The sequence below is a fragment of the Drosophila suzukii genome, chromosome 3 (genome assembly GCF_043229965.1).
Source record: "Drosophila suzukii chromosome 3, CBGP_Dsuzu_IsoJpt1.0, whole genome shotgun sequence".
In the NCBI taxonomy this organism is placed as follows: Eukaryota; Metazoa; Arthropoda; class Insecta; order Diptera; family Drosophilidae; genus Drosophila; species Drosophila suzukii.
Genome location: NC_092082.1, coordinates 89656506 through 89677288, shown reverse-complemented (window position 1 = coordinate 89677288; position 20783 = coordinate 89656506). Strand labels below are relative to the sequence as shown.

General features: G+C 42.4%; 1 protein-coding gene across 1 annotated transcript in view; it reads right to left on the bottom strand.

Moving 5' to 3' along the window:
• Positions 1-20783, bottom strand: part of beat-VII (beaten path VII) — a 42009-nt gene that overhangs the window by 18285 nt on the left and 2941 nt on the right. The window contains exons 2-7 of the mRNA XM_036819537.3: positions 7957-8066; positions 4715-4813; positions 4360-4495; positions 4147-4283; positions 3249-3474; positions 74-272 (exon numbers count right to left, since the gene is read on the bottom strand). Of these exons, the coding sequence (XP_036675432.3) occupies positions 74-272; positions 3249-3474; positions 4147-4283; positions 4360-4495; positions 4715-4813; positions 7957-8066 (907 nt within the window). The remainder of the gene's footprint in view (positions 1-73; positions 273-3248; positions 3475-4146; positions 4284-4359; positions 4496-4714; positions 4814-7956; positions 8067-20783) is intronic.

Below are 20783 nucleotides of genomic sequence, written 5' to 3'. Positions count from 1 at the left end.
TTTTAATTTGTATGGCCCATAAATACGGGTCAAGGGGTGGCTGCTCCTGATTAATGTCCCTGCGACTACTCACCTGTGCTTCTTCATCTCCATCTGCTGCTGCTTTTTGATCTCCATCATCTTCTTGTTGTTGCTGTCGTAGTTGCGCTGGTGCACCTCGTGGAACTCACCCACATCGTGGTAGTTGGCCAGCGAGCCAAAGGGATTGTTGTAGAGGCTGCCATGGTGACCGTGCCCCTCGTGGTGGTGCGACAAAAAGTGCGGGAACTCATCTGCAGTGCCGGGAAAAGTGGGGAAAATGGTAAACTGGTAAATTGGGAATTGAGCATTGCAAAGGAAAGTCGAAGAGAACAGGGACCCGGGGAGGTCAGCAGTCAAACTAATTAACGCAAACGCCGCATTGGCAGTTCCTCGTTTGGAACGCAAACAGCTCTGAAATGTCGCATTAGCCAGTGGTGCTTCACAGCTTGTTGTCTTGTCAAGTGCAGACACACTGGGAGAAATTTGTAGTAGGAAATATAAGTTGGTAGGTAGAATGCTAGTGTACCAGCTCATATTTCTTGAAATTAATTAGTATGCTATTTCTAAAAGCTAACTAAAAACCTCTACTAAATGTGTAACGTGGTACAAGAAATATTCGGCTCAGCTACCTTTGCTTATAGTTCTTATTGGGTTTCATATATCCTACCTTTAACTATTGTATTCTTATTAATCTTATTAAACTTCATGAACATTTTCAATTAATATGGTTGTAACTGTTTTGAAATTCTCTTTCATTATGGATTATTTATTTGAGACAAGTTAGGATCAGCTAATATAATGTTTTGATTATATATATTCGGGAATGCTACAGAAATCACCATTTTTAAATGTTATTGTAAGTGTTAAAAGTATGCAACAATATATATTGAACTTACAAACACAATGAATTTATTAAGAAAGACGACTATGCTGCATTCACTGCATACTTTTAGACACCTTAAATGATATTTTAAAGTGATTTCATCATAAATAAATTCACTTGGTCGGAAAAGTGATTTGTTCATTAGTTATTTCCAAAAATTAAGGACTAAGTCTGACCAAAAACCACTTCTAAGTATCAAGATGTTGTTTCTTCACAGAGAGAATTCTGACGTTCTGATCTGAGTTGAAAATGTTCTTAAAATGAGAACGGCATTTTTTGAGCTCAAAATGTTCTCTTTGTGATTGAATCAAGTTGAATTTGTACTTAAAATTTGGTTAAACCAAAATTGTTCTCAAATCAAGAACGAAATGTTATACATTTATCACGTGGTTCTTAAATCAATTTCAATTTCTTCTCAGAAACCCAATAATCTCAATATGTTCTTAAAGTAAGAACGGGAGGGACAAAAAATAGAACGAAAAGTGAGTTGCATTTCGACTTGAAATGGTGTGTTGCGGATTTTTTATAACGCGTTAGTATCTTTCGGTTAACAGCAAGCACGCGTTAGACCTTTGCTCTTCTTCTTCTAAACCTTTTGGCTGGCACATTTCATCAGCGTTTCGATTTGTTTGTGCCGCATATATTGCAAAAAGTTTAATGTGATGGAAAGTGAAAGTGACGAGCAGTTGTTAAAGTTCGTGGAGGATTTTGAAATTGAGTCCGTAAGGAAATTCCTTGAAGGTTAGTATAAATTCCAAAGTTCTTAGAGCTTTAAAATAAAGTACAATTTCATCAGCTCTTTTACTCTCATTTTTTGTGTTAAATTAAACGTATGTATGTATGTATGTATGGTATGTACACAAGTTCGTATAAGTGTCTGCTTTTATACGGAAATTTGGATGCAATTAAGTGCAAGTGTTTTTAAAAGAATTCGGAAAAGTCCAATGAATTCGTCTCCACGTGTGTTTATACTTATGTACGTACATATATAACCACTTATTTATACATATGTATGTAAATATATACAGAAACAAAAAAATTCTAAAAATGAATACAATTTATTTTTGCAGATTGAAATCGATTTTAATTTACTATATCCTCTAAAGGGTAACAATCTCCTTGCTGCTTGGGATAGTGTTAAAATCAAATCACTTGCCTATTTTGAATAAAATATAAGCAATGATTTTGATAAAAAGCATCTCGATTACATTCGAACAAACCCACACAAAGGTAAGAACTATTTGGATTGTTTTTAAAAAACCTATTTATTTAAAACTAATTTGTTTTGTTTTCAGATACTGAAGATTATTTGTTTGCGATACTTTTGAATACAGTTATCCCATATAACACTCGGTTCAGAAAGTGGCAAGAAAACACATATAAATACAATTTCGGACTCGCGGGAGAGCATGGTTCTTAGACTCACTACACTTAACGACTTCGAGGAAAAGATAAGCGAAATTACAAATAAGTACTACTCGGAGGGTCGAACCATTCAACCATTTATCATCGTGGAAGGGATGAACTATTAAAGGGTTCTATATATACTTTGATAAAAAATTAGTTAAGTTTAATACTTTTATAGAAAGTCTAGACGCGTGCTTTAAAGTCTTCCAAGTTCTTGCACTTGAGTACCCACAAGCCTGCAAGCAGGCATGGTTGTTTTTACAAACCTACTTTTATAATATTATAACTCCTTTTGACTATAAGTCTTCTCCAGTATCTTCTCTTATACATTTCTTAGTGCACCCTTACACAAAAACTTATTAAATAATAAAAAACATTACCTTAGATTTAAATATTTATAAGCTTGTATATATACCTTAATGTTATAAGAGATTTAAGCCTGTAATTAATCACATATTATATACATATCCCATATATATTACAATTCAATAAAAGTAAAAAACTATTACGAGCCAAATATTATTATTTTAGCGTTTTTTTGGGAAGGGTATTCAATCTAGTATTTAGCTTATTTCAAGAACGATTTGAGCTCATTTTTTCCTTTTACAAGTCTAAAATGTTCTTCTTTTGATCCCAAATTCAAATAAAATCAATATCAAAATGTTTTTATATTGATCCAAATATGTTCTTAAATTAAAACCAAAATCAACTTGAAAATAGAACGAAATCATCTAATTTCACTTTTTTAGTTCCTACCATTTCGTTCTAGAATCAAGAACATTCGGATCAAAATAAGAACATTTGTGCTTACACGGTTTTTAAGAACGAATGTGATCAATTCAATCACAATGTTCTTGGTTTTTCCTCTCTGTGTTTAAGTAGTTCTTATTTCCCCCAGTGGATTTCCTCCGTGGCCAAGACAATGGCCACCACTTACCCGCTCGTGCTCCTGCCGGCCAGCGTAGGCTCTTGTCGTATCGGTCGATGTACTGGCCCACGGGGACGTGGTACTGCTGGTGGTACTGGTTGAAGTACTGCTGCTGGTAGTACTGCTGCTGCAGCTGCTGCTGACTCAGCTGCGTCTGCTGCTGCTGCTGCGTGCGGCGCTGGTGCTTCCCATTGAACGAGTAGGCGTGGTGGGTGCGCACGTACTTGTCCTCCACCTGTCGATGGGAAACAGGAGCACAAAGGAGCCCCCGAAAGGACAATGAGTCAGAGGGAGGAATGAGTGGTGGTGGTATGCCAGGTCAGCAAAACAATTACAAAAGTCACTTCAATGTCACAGCCCCTTCCAGAGCCACACATCTGGACCCGAGTGCCCGCGTCCGGCTTAAATAAAATATGGATCAGGACCCAAAGGGCCAGTCCCACATCTGGCCACATACACTCCGTACCCATGTTGCATTGCCAGCGGGCGCGTTTATGAATAAATTTCATTTTAGACTGGCCCCGGCCAGCCATAATGAATTTATTTAAATTTCATTTCCTCTCGCCGCCGACAGCAGCTGGCCGTTGGCTTTTGCAATTAAAATGAAAGCCATCCCGAACCCTGGCCCGGCCCATGTAGGCCATAATTATAAAATGGCTTAAACTGATGTTAATCTTAATGCTTTCTGTGTGATGTGTGGGCATCCCCCTCCCCAGGCAGTCATTTCCAGTGCATTATCCCAGTGATTAACCAGCTGCCCGGCGGCATTTTTCGCACATAGTCAGGCATTCAGACATTCAGACATTCCGGGCCGCAGTAAATAATCCATTGCAATTTGGCTCCGATTACGGGGAATTGCGCAATCGAATTTGGCTGAATTGCCGCCTCAAATATCACGCATACGCACCTTTTTCCCATTGATTAGCCACGTGATGTGGGGGGCGGGGCGACCGCGGGTGGTGTTGCACAGGGCGAACAGTTTCTCGCCCACCGCGAAGGGCGTCCTTTTGCGAAACCTTATGGTGGGCGGACCCGTCTGGGGCACTGCAAATGGGCATAGATACAAATAGGTGTAATTAGCCTAGCTGTTGGCATTATCATGTTTGGTGTTATTACGCACAGAACACGCTCATCAGCTCGTCGGCGCTGGCCTTGGTGAAAATGGGCGTATCCGTGGAGACCTCGCAGTAGAACTGCCCGGATAGATCGAACTGGACATCCTTGAGGGTCACCTGCTGCTCATTCGAGTTGTCCCACTGTTGATGAAAGGGTGCCACAAAAAGAAAGGGAATTAGTAACAACGTACATAGAAAGCTCATTAGCAAATCAATTGATTGGCAATGTCCACAAATTATCTGCAGTTCACAGGACATGCTAAATCAGAGAACGATTAGGGTGCAGTTGTAGTGGACTGACAGCCGTAATGATGATTGAGTAAATAAGTGGCCAATACTCGCATCACTTGGTCTACTTACATCGATTTCGGCCCCCTCGATGGTCGAGTTGCGGAATGGCGGATTCCTTCCGTTTATGAATTCAAAGAACTTGCCCTTGTCAACCTTCAGCCATGTCACCTGCAAAAGAACAGAGCACATTTATCAATATTAAAAGAAAGCCATTCGGATTGCCGATTTCTGTTTGTGACAGTGATTGAATGTGTCAGTCCTGACAGGATCCCAGGATCACTTGATGGTGCAGCGGCATATATTAATAAATGCTTTAAATGGTATTGCGCAACTTCGTTCGTTATTCGTTACGTAACCAGCAGTACAGCCAAAAAAAACCACCCCAATCCGTATTTTAATTCCAATTCCCTGCCAACGGCAGAGCAATTTAACTTGGCAACAAGTTGCACTAACTGAATGATGTTGTTGCTAGCGCGTTAAACTGTAAACTGTAAATAATAAAACGTTTTTATTGGAATGGCAGAAATGGCAGATTCCGGAGGGGAGTGCCAGAATAAATGGGGTGTTGGCGCATGTCACCCCTGCAATTAAAAACAAAATCTACAAACGCAACTTGCACTGGGACACAAAAAGTTACTGCTACTGTTACTCGGTTTTTTTTTAGGTAGGGGCGTGGTTTGTGGGGCTTACGACAACGACAAATATGAATAATGAAAATGGAAATTAATTTTCATGCGCAAGTTTTCCACATTCAACTTAAAACTAGCTGGGCTGACAACGCTTTTCTGGCCGGATGTGCGGCTCTTGTCGACCATTTTTAATTACGCCCAGCATTTATTTATTATGCATATTTTTTAACGCCCCGCATTTATGTGCTTGCCTTAATCATATTTCAGCGGGGAATTTGAGCGCCGGATTAAGGCTGAAAAGTAATTTATTTTTCTTGTGGCGACAGGACTTTGTCCTTAATCATTGCTGAAGCCCAATACCTGATTAAAAATATGAAATACACTACATGTCATTTTTTCATTTGCATGATAAGGGACCTACGTTCTTCAGGAAGTACATTCTTTCAGAAAAAGGATTTTCTTAGAGTTAAGCTTGAAAATTCTGTTAAAAATTCTCTGATTGAACATATGTATTTAGTTTCTTGAAAAATCTGTTCAAAAAGGTATCTAGGGAGCACTATTGGCCAATGCACTATTATGAACCCGCGGGTCAGATGGTCTCAGGTGACTCCACGTGTGTCTGACTCCCAGGCGTCTGCTGATGGCTCGATTGACACGCTCGGGACAAATTGCATTGATTGCACGCAACTTAATAATATTAATGTGCTTATTGAATGTGTCCGCGGCAGGCGAGGCGTATGCGTAATTTGTGCCGCAAATGTTGCCATTACTTAAGTCCGTGTGTGTTTAGCGCCGTGCGGGTCAATCAATAAAGGCCACACAAGCACTCAGCCACCAAACCACTGAAGGGGTCACAACGAGAGGGCAAACACAAACGGGAATACAAACACAAACTTTGTGGGTCGGGTTCTGGTTAGGGATCTGGAATGGCCGGCCATTAGCGCTCTCTAGGACCGCCAGACACGCATCGAGTTTTATCAACCACTTGTGGTCGTTTCAAACATTTTCCCTCGCCTTGACATGCAACTGCCAATCGCCATATCGCTGGCATATGGCCAATGGATCCGAAAGTAATGAAAAACAAAGGTCCTCGGCCTCCCAATATTTACCTTTCCCGCTGATGATGTGTTTGCTTTGGCGTGTCTGCCTGCGCCTGACTTTCATTCTTTTGACTTTCGGGTTTTGTTTATATTTGGGCTTATTAGGACCCGCATATAGGACTTCCCCTACCGCGAGGCTTACACAAATAATACACGAAAGGCTGAAAAGTGGTAAATCAAAAGCTCATTAATGAGCTGCCCCGATGGCAGACTGTACTCACGCCGTAATGAGTTTATTTAAGGGGGTATATATATAGAAATTTTTTTTTTTTTGTGGAAATATTATGTCCTACATGTGTAAAGGATGCCTAACCGTCCGTCACTGTTAGCATTTGCGTTTTAATTGCCTTTTTAGTGCCACTTCCACACAATTTGCCACGCTTCGTGCAACAATTCGAATGGCGAATGGCGGCGAGCGCACTCGCTTATATAGTTAATTATACTAATTAGCTATTGCCGTGGACTGCCCACAGAACTCGACCGACTGGCCAAATAAATAAATGTCTACATTTGAGTGGTATGTTTGGCTGTTTGGCTATTTGGTTGCTGGTCGCTTGGCTAATTGTGCATGTTTCCCGCCCCAAAGCACACACTTCCCTTTGGCGCATTAAATTTGTTGGTTGACACTTGCCGGATCCCCGAATTTTCAAATTTCCATGCAAATGAGACACCACAATGGCGGCTTAAAGTTGCCGCGGGTCACGATCCGGAAACACGACATGGAATTCCGTGTACTTCAGTGTTTTCGAGTGCGGCTCTCGGCATAACAATGGATATGCCACTCCACCTCAAGACCCCACTCCACCTTAATGTCAACGTCAATTCGGTTGTGTTCTAAATTCATCCTGTTTCCAGGGGAAAAAAAATAATCAATATAAGGCTAATGTTGGCCTGACCTCCTTCTCATTTTGGGCCATAAAATTGGTACGCTTTTTTATGGTACTTAGAGCGAGCAAAATGTTGACCTTGAATCGGCATCGGTGAGAATAGTGCTTCCACCGCAGAAGTTCACAACTAAATTGAAAGCAGAAAATTCCCTCACCCGTTCAGGTCAAGTTGTCCGCATTGGCCATAAACTTAAGTTGGCCCGAAGAAGGCTTGGCCATGATTTTGGCGTACGCAAGTGCGTGTCTGTTGATGTTTCGTGATGGAATTAAGTAAACTGAAGTGAAATTAATTGCCGCGAGTCTGGGTCTGAGTCGATATTGAGACGGAAGCGGTAAAAGGTTTATGGCCCACCCTGCGACTACGGATTCAATGGAGCGGAATGGCACTTTGAGTGCAACTTTTTCGCAGTGGAAGCGGGATGCCTTTGACTGCCACAAAGTTGTGGCACGAAAGTTCTGCTCTATCCTGCTCGATCCTGGCCGCAGGATACGTCTCATCGCCCTGGTTGCTTTTTGTCACAGTGCCGGAAACTTTCTGCCCACAATATATATGGCACAAGGCGAAACAAAGTTTCTTTGTGCCTTGTACCCATGGTTGGGCAATTTTTATTTTTCAATTTAAAGTTTTTAATGCGCTTTCCATAATTTATATGCGCATGCATGACACGGAGTTAATCCAATCGCCAGTCACTTACCTTGAACAGTATTTCCGGCTGGACATTGTGCCGGCACTTGAAGGTGGCACTCGATCCGCGTTCCACATACCGGGGCACCACTAATTGCACCTCCACATCCGATTGTCCAGCTGAAAGGGGCAAAAAACAGATAAAAACACATATAAGTACGGGTATGAAGCGGAAAACAATGGGAACCTCTAGAATGAAAAGCTCGCCCAATTGTGGTTTAATTGAAAAACCATTAAAAGGCTTGGTCAAATGAAAAGAAATCGGTAGAAACCCAGCTATGCAGGCAATTTAAGGGAAATTTCGAAACTGCGGCTGCCCCTTTGGGTGAAAGATACTCCAGTGAACTGGCAGATTACGGGACATCGTCCTTCGACCCGGCTCAATAAATCTTAATTTGTTTGCCCAAGTGCACATGAGAAATTCTTGCGCCTGCATGGAGGAGGAAGTGCGTCCTGCAGCCGGGGTGTCAAATATTTGCAGCCCTCTTTTATGGAGGAGTCACCATTTTCCATTTTTCACACGAGGGAAATGGCTGGACGGTATGGACAGGATGGGCGGGGGAAATGGGTATTTGGGTGGCATTTAAACGACACTTTCCCAGCCAGCACGTACTATGTTACCAAGGTGCTGCTGCTGGCACTGAATTGAGCTTTAAAAAAAATTGAAAATTTATATTTGTCCGCAGTTCACACACGTGGCTGACCACCGCTGCGTATACGTAATGTGGGCATGTCTGCTCTGCCCGGCAGTTGATGACATTTAGTGTGTGTGTCCTGGCCAAATAACAAGCACGTTAAATGAAGTCCTTTTTTGGCTGATTTTGTGGGCGCTTCAAATATTATGAGAAAAAACCTTGCATATGTTAAAATGAGACAGGAAAGAGTCACAATCTACTGAATGGCATTGAAAATCAGCATATTTTTTCTAACAATTTCCCAATTGACTTTGCTGATTACTTCTTCAAAAATCGATATATTAATTTTGAATGTGCCTGCGCTCTTTCGCCACTCGCAATCATAATTAAGACACAAAGTGGCCGAGGGCAAACACATTGCCCCCATTTTGTTTGTTGTTTTTTCCTTTTGAGGCCCTATCCAATGGCGCCAATTTCGTTTCCATTTTCATTTTCATTTATTCACACCACGCGTCCATCGTCAGTCACGCAAAATGTCAACGACTGAGTAAGTAAAAAACGTGTCTGACAGCGCGAAAAATATGGAAATAATCGGATAACGCAGAACGAGGAGAACAAAACCCAATGAAATGAAGCGTGTCAAGTGTACGACTGTGTATATATGGGTATATGGATCGTAGGTATATATGGATCGGCGGTTGGAGGCCCGAAACAGTTGGCAACTTGTTGCAGTACATGGCGTAAACATCGTGGAACCGTGGTATATCGTAGCCCCCAGCATGACGTACGTGTTCGTGCCGCACGCTAACGAGCCGAAATTTGCGAAAATTCAATCATGGCCCGGCCGGCTGGCCAAGACATCCTGGCCCAGACCCAGAAACAGGCCCTGAAAACCGAAAGCCAAACCGCAGCCGCAACAGGAGGAGATGATGCCAGAGTCCAAAGGCCCCGGAGCCTCCAAAAAAAAAAAGAGGAGCCACTGTCAGTCATCAGACACCGATGGTTTGACTTTCCAGCAACTGAGGGCTTTATAATTTTTTTTTCGGTATTTATGTCGTCATTTTTCAGCCCTGGCAGCTGGCCAATATATCTATGTACTGTATCCAAGGCGGGAATAACGAATTTGAACTGCACGACCGCTGACAAGATGCTCAGCAACCGCAATTATGCTTCGTTGACTGTCTGAAAAAAAATTCATTACTAACTCTGGCAACAAAAAATGGGTGGGGTAAAAAACGAGGGGAGCCACAGATCCTTTGGGTTGTGCAACAAGCTGCGAGACGAGTTGGCAGGAGGCTTAACATTTCCACCACTCACTGGATGGATGGTTGGTTGGTTGGTGGACTAAAAAAATAAGCGAACAGCGTTTCTTTGTTCGCGCTGTGTTCATTTTTACAAGCGGAAATTGATGATTTTCCACGAGCTGAGCGACAATAAAGCGTGCATCATGTCAGAAAAACGCAAATAATCAATCAATCAACATTAATCAACGCTCTGTGAAAAGACAAGCCAAAAAAGTGGCTCTGCCTTCGAATTTGACTTTAACAACTAGATTAGGGCTCGAAGGAAATTGATATTTATCGCCACAAAACTCAATTCGCCAGTAGATAAACTTCAAGTGCTGTGGATAGATTCATGGTCGGCCACTTGATTGGTTTCCATATTCATTTTGATATTTCCATTCCCCACCTTGATTAGGCAAACTTGCACAGGGAGCAGGTGTTCAAAAATACACACAGCAAACCACAAAACCGAAAGCATAATAAATGTTTACTTTCCTCTCCAGGATATGAACTCAACTTAAACTGCTGACCACAGGACCACTGACCACTGCCAAGGAGTTTGAGCACTTTCCGATTCATTCGGATAGTGCGGCCCTAGCCATGATTAATGGCCAACTATTAAAGTCAATAATTGTTTGCCGCTGGATAATTTAAGAGCCCCAACTGGACAGATGATTGATTGACCATGGTTCCCCTGGACAGGCCGCAATAATTAAATAGTCCCCCCTGGTCGGCGGTCAACTGTTTTCCGCTAATTAAAATAAAGTCAAACAATAAAACGAGGCAACAAAAGCGATACATATCGGGCACGTTTTCCACTGATTGCCACATCAATATTTGCGCGGGAGCTATTAAATTGAATATGTTCCCGGAAATAAAAATATTCTTGAATGGGGCTTGTGGTGCTTTAATTAATGTGATGATAAAATGGTAGTAAGGTAGTCGTCGTGAATAATTAATCATTTTGATTGATGCTTAATCTTGACAAAATAATAAGAACTGAGTACCACAAAAATTATATTCAAAAATTGTTTAACTTTTTGAACACAAACTCATTTCCAACAAAATTGGTGAAGTCTTTTCAAATGAATGATATATGTATGAACTTTTCCCTTTAAAATTCAAGCGGTTTTTTTCTGTAGCCTTCATTGATTAAACATTTAAAAGAATGCTTAATAAAATATTAGGGCCAATAAATAAATAATAACCATATGTTCCACTCCAAAATTTTCATTTTCCTAGTGGAAGAAATCACAACCTTAATAATCTTGAACAGCCACCCCTTTTGAAAAATCTATAAAACCAAACATTTCCGAAGAATTTGGGCTTCCTAAATTATTTATGAACTTCTCTTTTAAGCTAACCCTTAATTTCAAGCTGGATTTCCTGTTGATTTCAAAGTCCCTTATTGCTGATTTTTTTTGCTCGGAGGGTAGCCCGCTCCAAAGACATTCGTAATATCGACTGGGGTTCAGCTGTCTTGGCCCGTCCAGCTGTCAGTTGGGCTCCCCGTTGTCCCGATGCCTGGGAGTCATTATGGCAGAGTGGCAGACAATGCCCGGGGCATTCGCATTCACATTCCATGGAGTTCATTAGACACCGGCAGCTGCCAAGACATCCTGCCTGTCCATCGAGCAGTCCCACAACCAATACATTTCGAAACTGATTTCCTGTCCTCATTACGGCTGTTTGTCCGCCCCGGTCCGATGATGGGGATTTGAGGCCAGGGCGTGACTGTCAATAATTTTCAACGTCCCCTGACTTATCGCAGTGGACTTGCCATTTTCTAATTGATTTGTGGCCACGTGGCGATCCAATTTAAATGCATGCTTGATTGAGAGCACACACAAACGAAGTCGGCCAACGCAGTCGGTCGTGACTGGCAGGAAAAGTCCACAGTGTTTTTAAAGTTGACCGCACAAAGCTAACATTTTGCTAGCCAAAACACACTCACACTATCGCCGACATAAGCCAAACAATAAAACGGCAAACAGCCGGCATTTACCCACTCTGGCGAGGACTAGGACTACGAAAAGGATAAGGGATAAGGCCATAAGTCGTTATGCTGCCGAGGCGTTCGTTCAGAAAACTGTAAGCACTGGCTTTATTCGGTGTCCTTCGTCCTTTTTGGCTCGGCAAAAAGGCTCGGTGGAGAAACAAAAGGCCGAAATAAAAGGCAGACAAGGTCCGCCGGCATGTTCGAGGCATAAAGTAATTTTATAGAACAAATCACAGGCATTAGCGGATATAAATCCAGTTTATCCCTGCCAGCGTATGCGCGCGTGAAATTCAAATAACTCGGGATGGCACGCAACATTGGAGGGCGGCAGAGAAATGGTCGATTGTGGCCTCTTCTGGGTCCTTGAGCTTGTAATTCCATATCCCCTGTAGCAGCTACATGTGGGAAGTTATCCAGCGTGTAAAGCAGAGACTTTCGAATGGTCCAAGCCCCCAACTCCCTTGGAAGACAAATTGCTTGCCCTTGGCAGGCCATCATCAAAGGCAGTCCCAGCTGAACATAGCTTTAATAGCTTTAAAGCGGGTGTTTCCAAATTGAATTGCCCTTCTTTTATTTTATTCCGTAATTTTCACTCCCACATTTTAGTCACATTTCTGAAATTAAATCACAGCCGAATGCCGCCATGAATGGAATCAAAATCAAAAGAAATATAAAATGAAAATGAAAATAGCCAACCATAGCCATCATATAAAAACACGGGCCCGGGCTTATACAAGCCCCCATGCACCATGACCGACAAAAGTAGCCAATGTAATGGCCAAAACAAAATATGAAAGAAATTGCGGACCGGCCAGGGCCAGAACCCAGAACCAGAATCACAACCAGAGCGCCACAGGAAGCCAACTTCCTGGTTGAAAATTTTATCTTTGGGTGGCCCTGGCAGCGACTACGAAAATGAAAAAGCCCGTCCAGCCAGCCAGCCAGCAAGATGGGGGGAAAAAAAGCGAACAGAATCCGTTTATATGTATAAGAAAGTGGCTTCAAGGACATCTCACACCGCCTCTGTCGCTGGCGGCTGCACAACTACAGCCGCAACTACAACTACATGGGATCTAAGGTCCTGCCCAGCTACGCCCACAGGGCTACCCGGCACGTAAAGTACATACCAGGCCGTGCCACCATGCCCCACTGTACACAGTATGCCACACAGTACCCCGCCCACATTTCCTATTTACAAGGCCGTGGAGCGAACACATGTAGGCCATGAATCTCATAACGAGTGTTAGACATGCGCCACGAGCCTCGCACTGTGGGCCTAAACTAGAGGAATATGTTTAAAAATATTACAAATTGAAAATATATTATAAGTATTCCATATCAAATACCTTATACCCAAAAACACAGACAGACGAAAATCTCATGAGTCTTTTGTTCAAATCTTGTCACATCATTAACAGTCTTATTGAAGTAAATAACTTCTCACCTTTAAATAAAAATGGACTAGTCACCTTGTATTGAACATGACCCAAAAGGATTATATTATGTAAGGATATAGTTTATTTTCCTTAGGGACCAGCCTTTAAAAGGGTCAATGAAATTATCATCAGTTAAGCAGTAAGTGTTAACAATTTCAACTCAATAAGTACTAATATCTGCATTATCCCTTTTTGGATAATTTTAAAAGGGCTACAAATCACAAAAAGAATTGTTACTGATATTTATTAAAATATATGACTTTTGGAGAATTCGAATTGAAAACGCTATTAGATTCAGAACGTAAAATCAATTAATGCATGAGCATTTTTGCACGAAAATAAAATGATGGGAGTTAAGATCTAAATTCAAGACAAGTTGTTAGATGATATTTTATAGTTTCCTAACAGGATATACCCCCATTTAGCCCCACCGTTCGCCGTCTTGGTGTGGGAGGTCTTTGGGGCCCTTAAAGAGTGTGAGGATGGCCAACAAACAGTTGCCGCTCCAGCGAGCGCGACCTGGACCTGCCTCGTAAAGATGCAGACCATTAAAGAAATGAAAAGCAAACGCCGGCGACCGAGGCTTCGACTGCGGCGGCGGCGTTGGCAAACACATAAAAATGCTTAAATTACTTTTAAGGGGAATTATTTATTATTAATGCGCCGGCCAGCAACAACAACAGCAACAACCGCAACAGGAAAAACGAGGCAAAGCCAAATTACAAGGGCCAACAATTTGAGTTTCAATCATTTTGCATCTGGCTAATGCGTAACAAAAATTGGTATTCCTAATTTAAATATTCTCTGGGGTTGGAAATGCAATTTTAATCGGGGGAGCGGGTGTATTGCTCATTTCCGCTCCCTACATTTATTCATATTCCACAAAAACATTCCACAATCGGTTTGGCAAACATGATTTAAATCATTCATGACAGCTGCAGAAGAGGGCGGTGAAATTCCCGACTGCATTTGACATTTTGCTGGGGGAATATCCCGATTTGTTTATAACCAAGTCCGATTCAATTTCGAACCCAACGCCATTCTAGTCGTCGAAAACAATTAAATGAGTAGAATTATTTATTTATTTTTTCGGTGTGACGACCTGAGAGTTGTGACAGGCGCAGCTGTTGTATGGTTTTTGGAAAATTGAAAACAATTCCCAACAATCCCAAAAATATATAACAAATGTTTGAAAACCGCAGGTGGAAGTGGAAAACTTAGGGGACTAACCACGCCCACCTGGACAATTAATGGGCGTTTGGGCCACGTGCTGCTGACCGCCATCACATCAGGTTGAGCCTGCGTCACAATTATGTTCGGTATTCGTAATTCGGCCAAAGAATATCCTATGGGTCTGGGGCAGGGCCTTTTGAAGTTGGCTAATCTCTAATCTACACAGGCATTAGCCCAGTGACACGAGCCCAGGACCTCGGCAGAGATGAGGGGCAAATGGGATGACGGCATTGAGCCTGCGGCGTTTTTCGAGCCTTCTGATGATATTGACATTTATGCTTGACCCACAGTTTGACATTTTTTCTCGTTCCTTTCTCTTTTTTTGTTAACTTCATTTTGGGTCCCATTTTTTGTTGACACTGGGCCGCACCTGCTGTCGGCCCGTCTATTTGTTTGGCTAATGTCTGTGGCCAAGAGGACATGTGATATGCGATGGTATGGTACGGTATGGTATGGTGTAGTATGGCCTGGCTGAAAATGCGCATTAGTTGAATGTCCAGGACCCTATATGGCGCAGCATATTTGCGGGCTGCTAATAAGGAGCTGAGCCCGCGGCGACAGCAAAACCCTCGTCAACAACCTTGGACCACCAGGACTTGTTGAAACAATGCGCGTCGCACAAAAGTCCTTGCACAATCAATGCCAGCCGGCCTTTGTTTGCATACCCACCTCCACCCCCGGATCTTAGTCCCAATCCGGATCGGAATACGAATACGAATACGAATTCCAATTCCTGCCGCTGGCCTGGGGCACCATTAAAAAATCAACGCCCAAGTCGGGCTCACAAAGTGCCTTCATTATGCGTCCGGTTTTCCCAGCCTTTTCGCCATTTCCCCCATCTTGGACTGGAAAATCGGAAAGTCTGGCCCATTTTCTCAGCATTTCTCGGCCAAACGCCTAGCCAGAAGAAAAAAGCAAATTTCTATACGCACAAAAGGCGTAACAATCAGCTCTGGGCATCATAAAATCTATATATATATGGAGAGGGTCCTTTTGTTTGGACTGCATGATTTCTGGCGATTGTAATCAATAATTTACGCATTTTCATTTTGGCCAGCCCCAAGGAGGCATTAGTGTTGGGGCCGCAATTACAAAGACAGAAGTGCCAGCGTGTATGTGTGCGTTTTTCCCTTTTTTCATGTCCTTTATTTTCCTTTTACCCATCTTTTTTTTTGGTTTCGGCCAAGTTATCCCCAAAACGCCTTTTCTCGAGTCAACGCTGCATATATTTTGAGTGGTCTTGGACATGCTTTTGGGCCTGAAAGGTGGAAGGGAAAATTGTTTCGCTTGCCAACAATATCATTTGCAGTCCTTCTGTTAATTTGCACGCATTTCAAAGTTATTTATTTATATTTAATTTTTGGTCCTGCCTGCATTTTCATTTTCCTCAGCCAAACGCCATTATTACCGAGCATCCCCTTGTTGCCCATGGCTGCCATTATTCAGCTGGTAATTCCTTAAGGATTGTGTTTACTTGAGTGCGCATGTGGCTGCCAATTGACGCGTATTTGGCTTTGTGCTTTGCTCTCTCGTCTCTTATATAATACACAATTATTGAGCCACGGCGTGATTGCCATTTTTAGCGAGCGGCGAACCGAGCAGCTTGTTGAATAATAAGCAGCTTATCCTCAGCCGGAACGTTTATTCTGGGATTTAGCTTGCCAGCTTTGTGCTGCATTTAAATGGCTTTTCTAGAGCGAAAAGTGCTGGGGCTTTAATTCGTTTCATATGCGCTTAAACATCGCAAATGCGGCTATTAATAAGGTGCGTAAGACGCCCACTCATTACGCATACGACATGTGCGCCCGGTGAGAAGTCAAGCAGGCACAAGAGCGCACATTCATGAGCACCTACCATTAACATTATTAATTCAATTTAACGCTTGGAATGCTTTATTCATCCGTGGCTTCATCAACAGAGGGGCTCATTAGGAGCTAGAGCGCTGAGTCACCTGCCGCATATTAACTGCAAGGCATTAAATACTGTCGGGCTAAGCAATATCGTTACAGTCAACACGGGCTAAAATGGTCGACTGTGTTACACTGAGCTATGCACATTACACATTTTACACATTTTGAAGATACAAAGGGCAAGTTGTTTAGGATGATATTGAAGATATTTAAAATGAAACCATACTTAGGAATACTACTATAAGTTAATCCTACAAAGGTGTCTAAAAATAAAATTACTGGTATATCCTATTAATAATCGAAATATATTGTTTCATAACTTCCACACTGTTTTAAACGAATTTAAAACGCTAGTAATGATAATGATAACATACCCTGGGTATATTGAAAATTCAAATAACCTAAAAGTATGCTTTGAAAAACTCCTTTTCTGAGTTTTGGATAAAAAATATTGTTGCATTCTTTTAGACAGCTTTATATAATATTTAGAGCCCTACCAGTTTTTAAACATAATCGACACCTAAAATGAATGTAACTTTATAATAGGGCTCTGTAAATTAAAAAAAAAACATTTAATATAAACTTTCCAAGTTCCTATTTCTGTGGCACAGTGTCATTTCCCATTCACCCACACACTCAGAGGCCATGAAAACATTGCCAGTACATGGGGTGAAAGTCGGTGAAATTAATTAAGCAGCTGCTGTCGGAGGAGAGAAGAGAAAACAATCCACATGGACTGGCTTGCTCGGGGCTGCATTGCATTTGCTTTGCTGGGGAAGCCGTAGATATCGAAAAGCAGATAGAGATACATGAGCACTTTAGTTTTAAGCGGCGGATAATTTGAAAATCTCTTTACAGGCTCGTCGGCTATTTAGATAGCAGCTTTAGACGATTAAGGGTTTGCCTTGATTTACGTTTCACTTCCGTCTGGGAAAATCACTACTACAAATTGCTAACCGAGCATTCGCACTTTGTCAGATTCTGTTTTGGGCCGCGCACTCACTCAATTTGCAGTAATCACACTTTATTTGTCTCATTTCTGGTGTTCATAAAAAAGTGAAGGTTCGAGCTAGCCAACACTCAAGTTTTTCCACACATTTTTCTCGCTTTTCTTGCTTTTCCATATTGTTTGTCATGCGTTTGAGCGCGTGCCTAGATTTTGCTAGTGTTTTATTGCCTACTTTGGGTCGTCCCACTCGTGCAAGGATCCATGATCCCTTTTTCCCGCCAAAACGCACACAAACACACACACAGAGTCCTTGTTGGCCCGCTTTATGCGTTCCGTTAACAATACTTTCAAGTGAACTCACAGACACAACTGCACTAAAACAAAATTACAAGGGTGGGGGTTGGGGGCTTGGAAAAACAAAACATTTGCCTTTCATTTGCGCCCCCTTTGCATAATAAAAATGTGTAGTTTACTTCCTTTCCGCCCGCCCCTTGCTTACACATTTGCCACTCCCACATTTTGCTATCCCTTTTTCCAGGCATTTGCCGTCGTTATTGTTTGTTTGTTCTTGTTCCCCGACAACCCCCTTTCGCCAAACCCCCACCCGCCCATGTCTCCGCTTCGTGGGTGCGGCTTGTACGAGTATGTGTGACATTTCCGGCTCTGTTTAATTTTCCATTCAGCCTGCTCCACTCTTCTTCCGCCGAGTTATTCCCTTTTTTTGGCCATTTAATGCGAGTTCTTTTTCACTCGGGCTTACAATAATAAACTTTTTAGTGCCTAGACATGTTTTTATTTAGTGGAAGCGGGGTATGCCAGATAGCAGAGGATTCCAGATAGCGAAAAATTCGAGAGACACTGGCTTTTTTAATTAATTTTGCCTACTGGCGGCGAATCGGTTTGATGTGCACCATGCGGCTTGCCAACGCCTGTCTGTCGCGGCAATAAAATAAAATACAAGGCTGCCTTAAAATTGTCCTGGCTGTTTTTCGGCAGTGATTAAATTGTTATGGCTGAGCCCAGAAAACCAAGGAGCCTTGTGTGATTTTCCAGGGGGCCATAAACCGATGCCTAATGACTACAGATTGAACTTTCGACTGTACTTCTGTGATTTCAATGGCCTGGTACCGGGACAATTTATGCGTTTTGCTGTCATTTGTTTGGCTTGACCACACGGCTAAGCTCTTTCGGATTTTGGGTCCTGGAAATTTATGCGCCATCACTATGGTAGGTCCTTCGAATCCGGTTGCCTTTCGCTCAAATCCCTTAAAACCTCAGCAGGCAAGAAACAGGGAACCAGGATCATTCATTTATTTAGCAGGAACTGCCGGCAGCATTTGACTTCTTTGGTCTTGCTTTTAACTGCTCTCGACCTTTGTCAAAAGTTTTGTGGGCCAAAACTTTGTGGCCAAAATCAAACTGCGGATAATGATGAATGCGGTGGCTCTTGGCATGTGGGCCTGAATAATTAACGCTTCGCTGGGTTTTCAAATTTGAATCCTGATTGTTTGTCACTGAATTGACTTTTACTTCCTCAATTTATAATTCGATTTTATGGATTTTCTAGAAATTGATTAGGGTTTCCAGAGATTTATTCCTATTATTAGGGCTCATTAAGAATCTAGTTCAAGGGGGATAAATACAATATATTTGTCATCAGTTTGGATATCATAGAAAACATTGGACAAGGAAAAACGAAGCGTTTCCCCTTATAAACTCATAAATTTGGTGAAAAATGGCAAATCGATTCCGCTCTTTTTTGCGGTCATTGTTATTACAAAACTGTCAGAGCCCCGGACCAAGTGGAAGGCAAATGCAGGCGCTATATCTTCCCTGCCCCAGCGTTTTTTCCCCGGCCAGTTGGCAAATCCCTTTTGATAAAGTGCCTGCCTTTCCTTCCATCCCAGCCTCCATCCCATGCCCTTCACTCCAAGTGTCGCATTATGGCCATTCTCGGAAGGCAACGCCTCGATGGCTTCGCAGTTTCCAGCTCAGTTCCTTTTTAGTGGCGGATTTGGCAATAAGAGGCGACCAGATTTATGCAACTGCTTTCATGCGTAATTATTTGCTGACATCTTAATAGTTTTTCCAAGTCTCTTGAGCCGCTTTGACGTTTTTCCCCAATGATTTTGCAGCCAAAAATAGCTGACAATCGACTTTGCATTGCTCTTTGAGGAGTGTAAGTGCAAGAGCTGGGGCTTCATAAATATTTTAGATCCTACACTTAGGCATAATTGTTTTGCGGAGGCTTTTCTTTTTTTATTTGCTTGCTGTGATCCGTTCTGGTTTGTATTTTTCCGGAGCAGCTGGCATCTGTCAGCCACACACACGGCCGTATTTATTGGAGGCCTCTTAATGGGCCCCCGTTTAACGACATGGCCAGGAGCACCATAAATAATACAAATAATAGAAAACGCTGGAATATAAAACTCCGCTGGCTCTGTCTCTGTGACAATTTGTCGTGTGAGCAACTTTTTGATAGGCCAGCAGAGGAGTCGATAAACCTGGCTCTCCCTGTTTCAGTACTTTCTCCCACGACTTTCTCCGCTCGTCTGTGTAAGTGTCTGTATTTGTGCTCCTCCAGGCGGGCCAAAAACAAGCTTAAGTCCTTGTCGTCCTTGGCGAGGCGACGCCACCTTGGGGCTTTTAAGTTTGACGCTCGTTTATAGACTTTGCACACTTTGCATTTACTTTACGGCGCCGCTGATGCGGCTGATAATAAGACCACGCGGCGTATGCGCAATGTTGGGATGGAGGCCCAAATACAATGGAATGGTAGGCGAAACTTGGGCCCCGAAAAGTTTTTACAGCCCGATACACACACGCCTCAGAGACACCTATCCAGGAACCCAGCATCCCAGCATCCTTAGGCCATTCGACGTTGGGGAACTCTCGAGCCTTGCTTTTGTTTCGCCGAAGCTTGTTTTATAACTTTTTGATTGTCTTTGCGCCAAATTTGTGCAAAATTGTTCAAGTCTGCTGCTCTTCCGTTCTGTTTCTCGCACCTGCAAATTGTGGGGGGCATACATTACGGCCTGCCATGTATAATATTTGGCTTAATCTGATTTCTGCCACTCAAGTTAACTTCGACAGCAGGCGGTTCGAAACTTTGCCCGGCGGCAGAGCAACAATTTATAGACCGTTTACAATATTTATTTCGATTGGTAGGCCAACTTTTGGCTTCCTGTATAGGTTTTTTCCTCCTTTATGTGATGACTATATTTTCAGTGAGTCCATTAAAGTGAAATTCCAGAAACTTTCATTAGATATGCCAAAAGCGTCTTTGCACAAGTCTGTTGTAGTAGTTGGTAGCCCCGGAGGAAGGAGGGAGGAGGGGCCAGCTTGCTTTGTCAAAGTCCTCACATGTCATATGGCAGACAGGCATCCTGGCA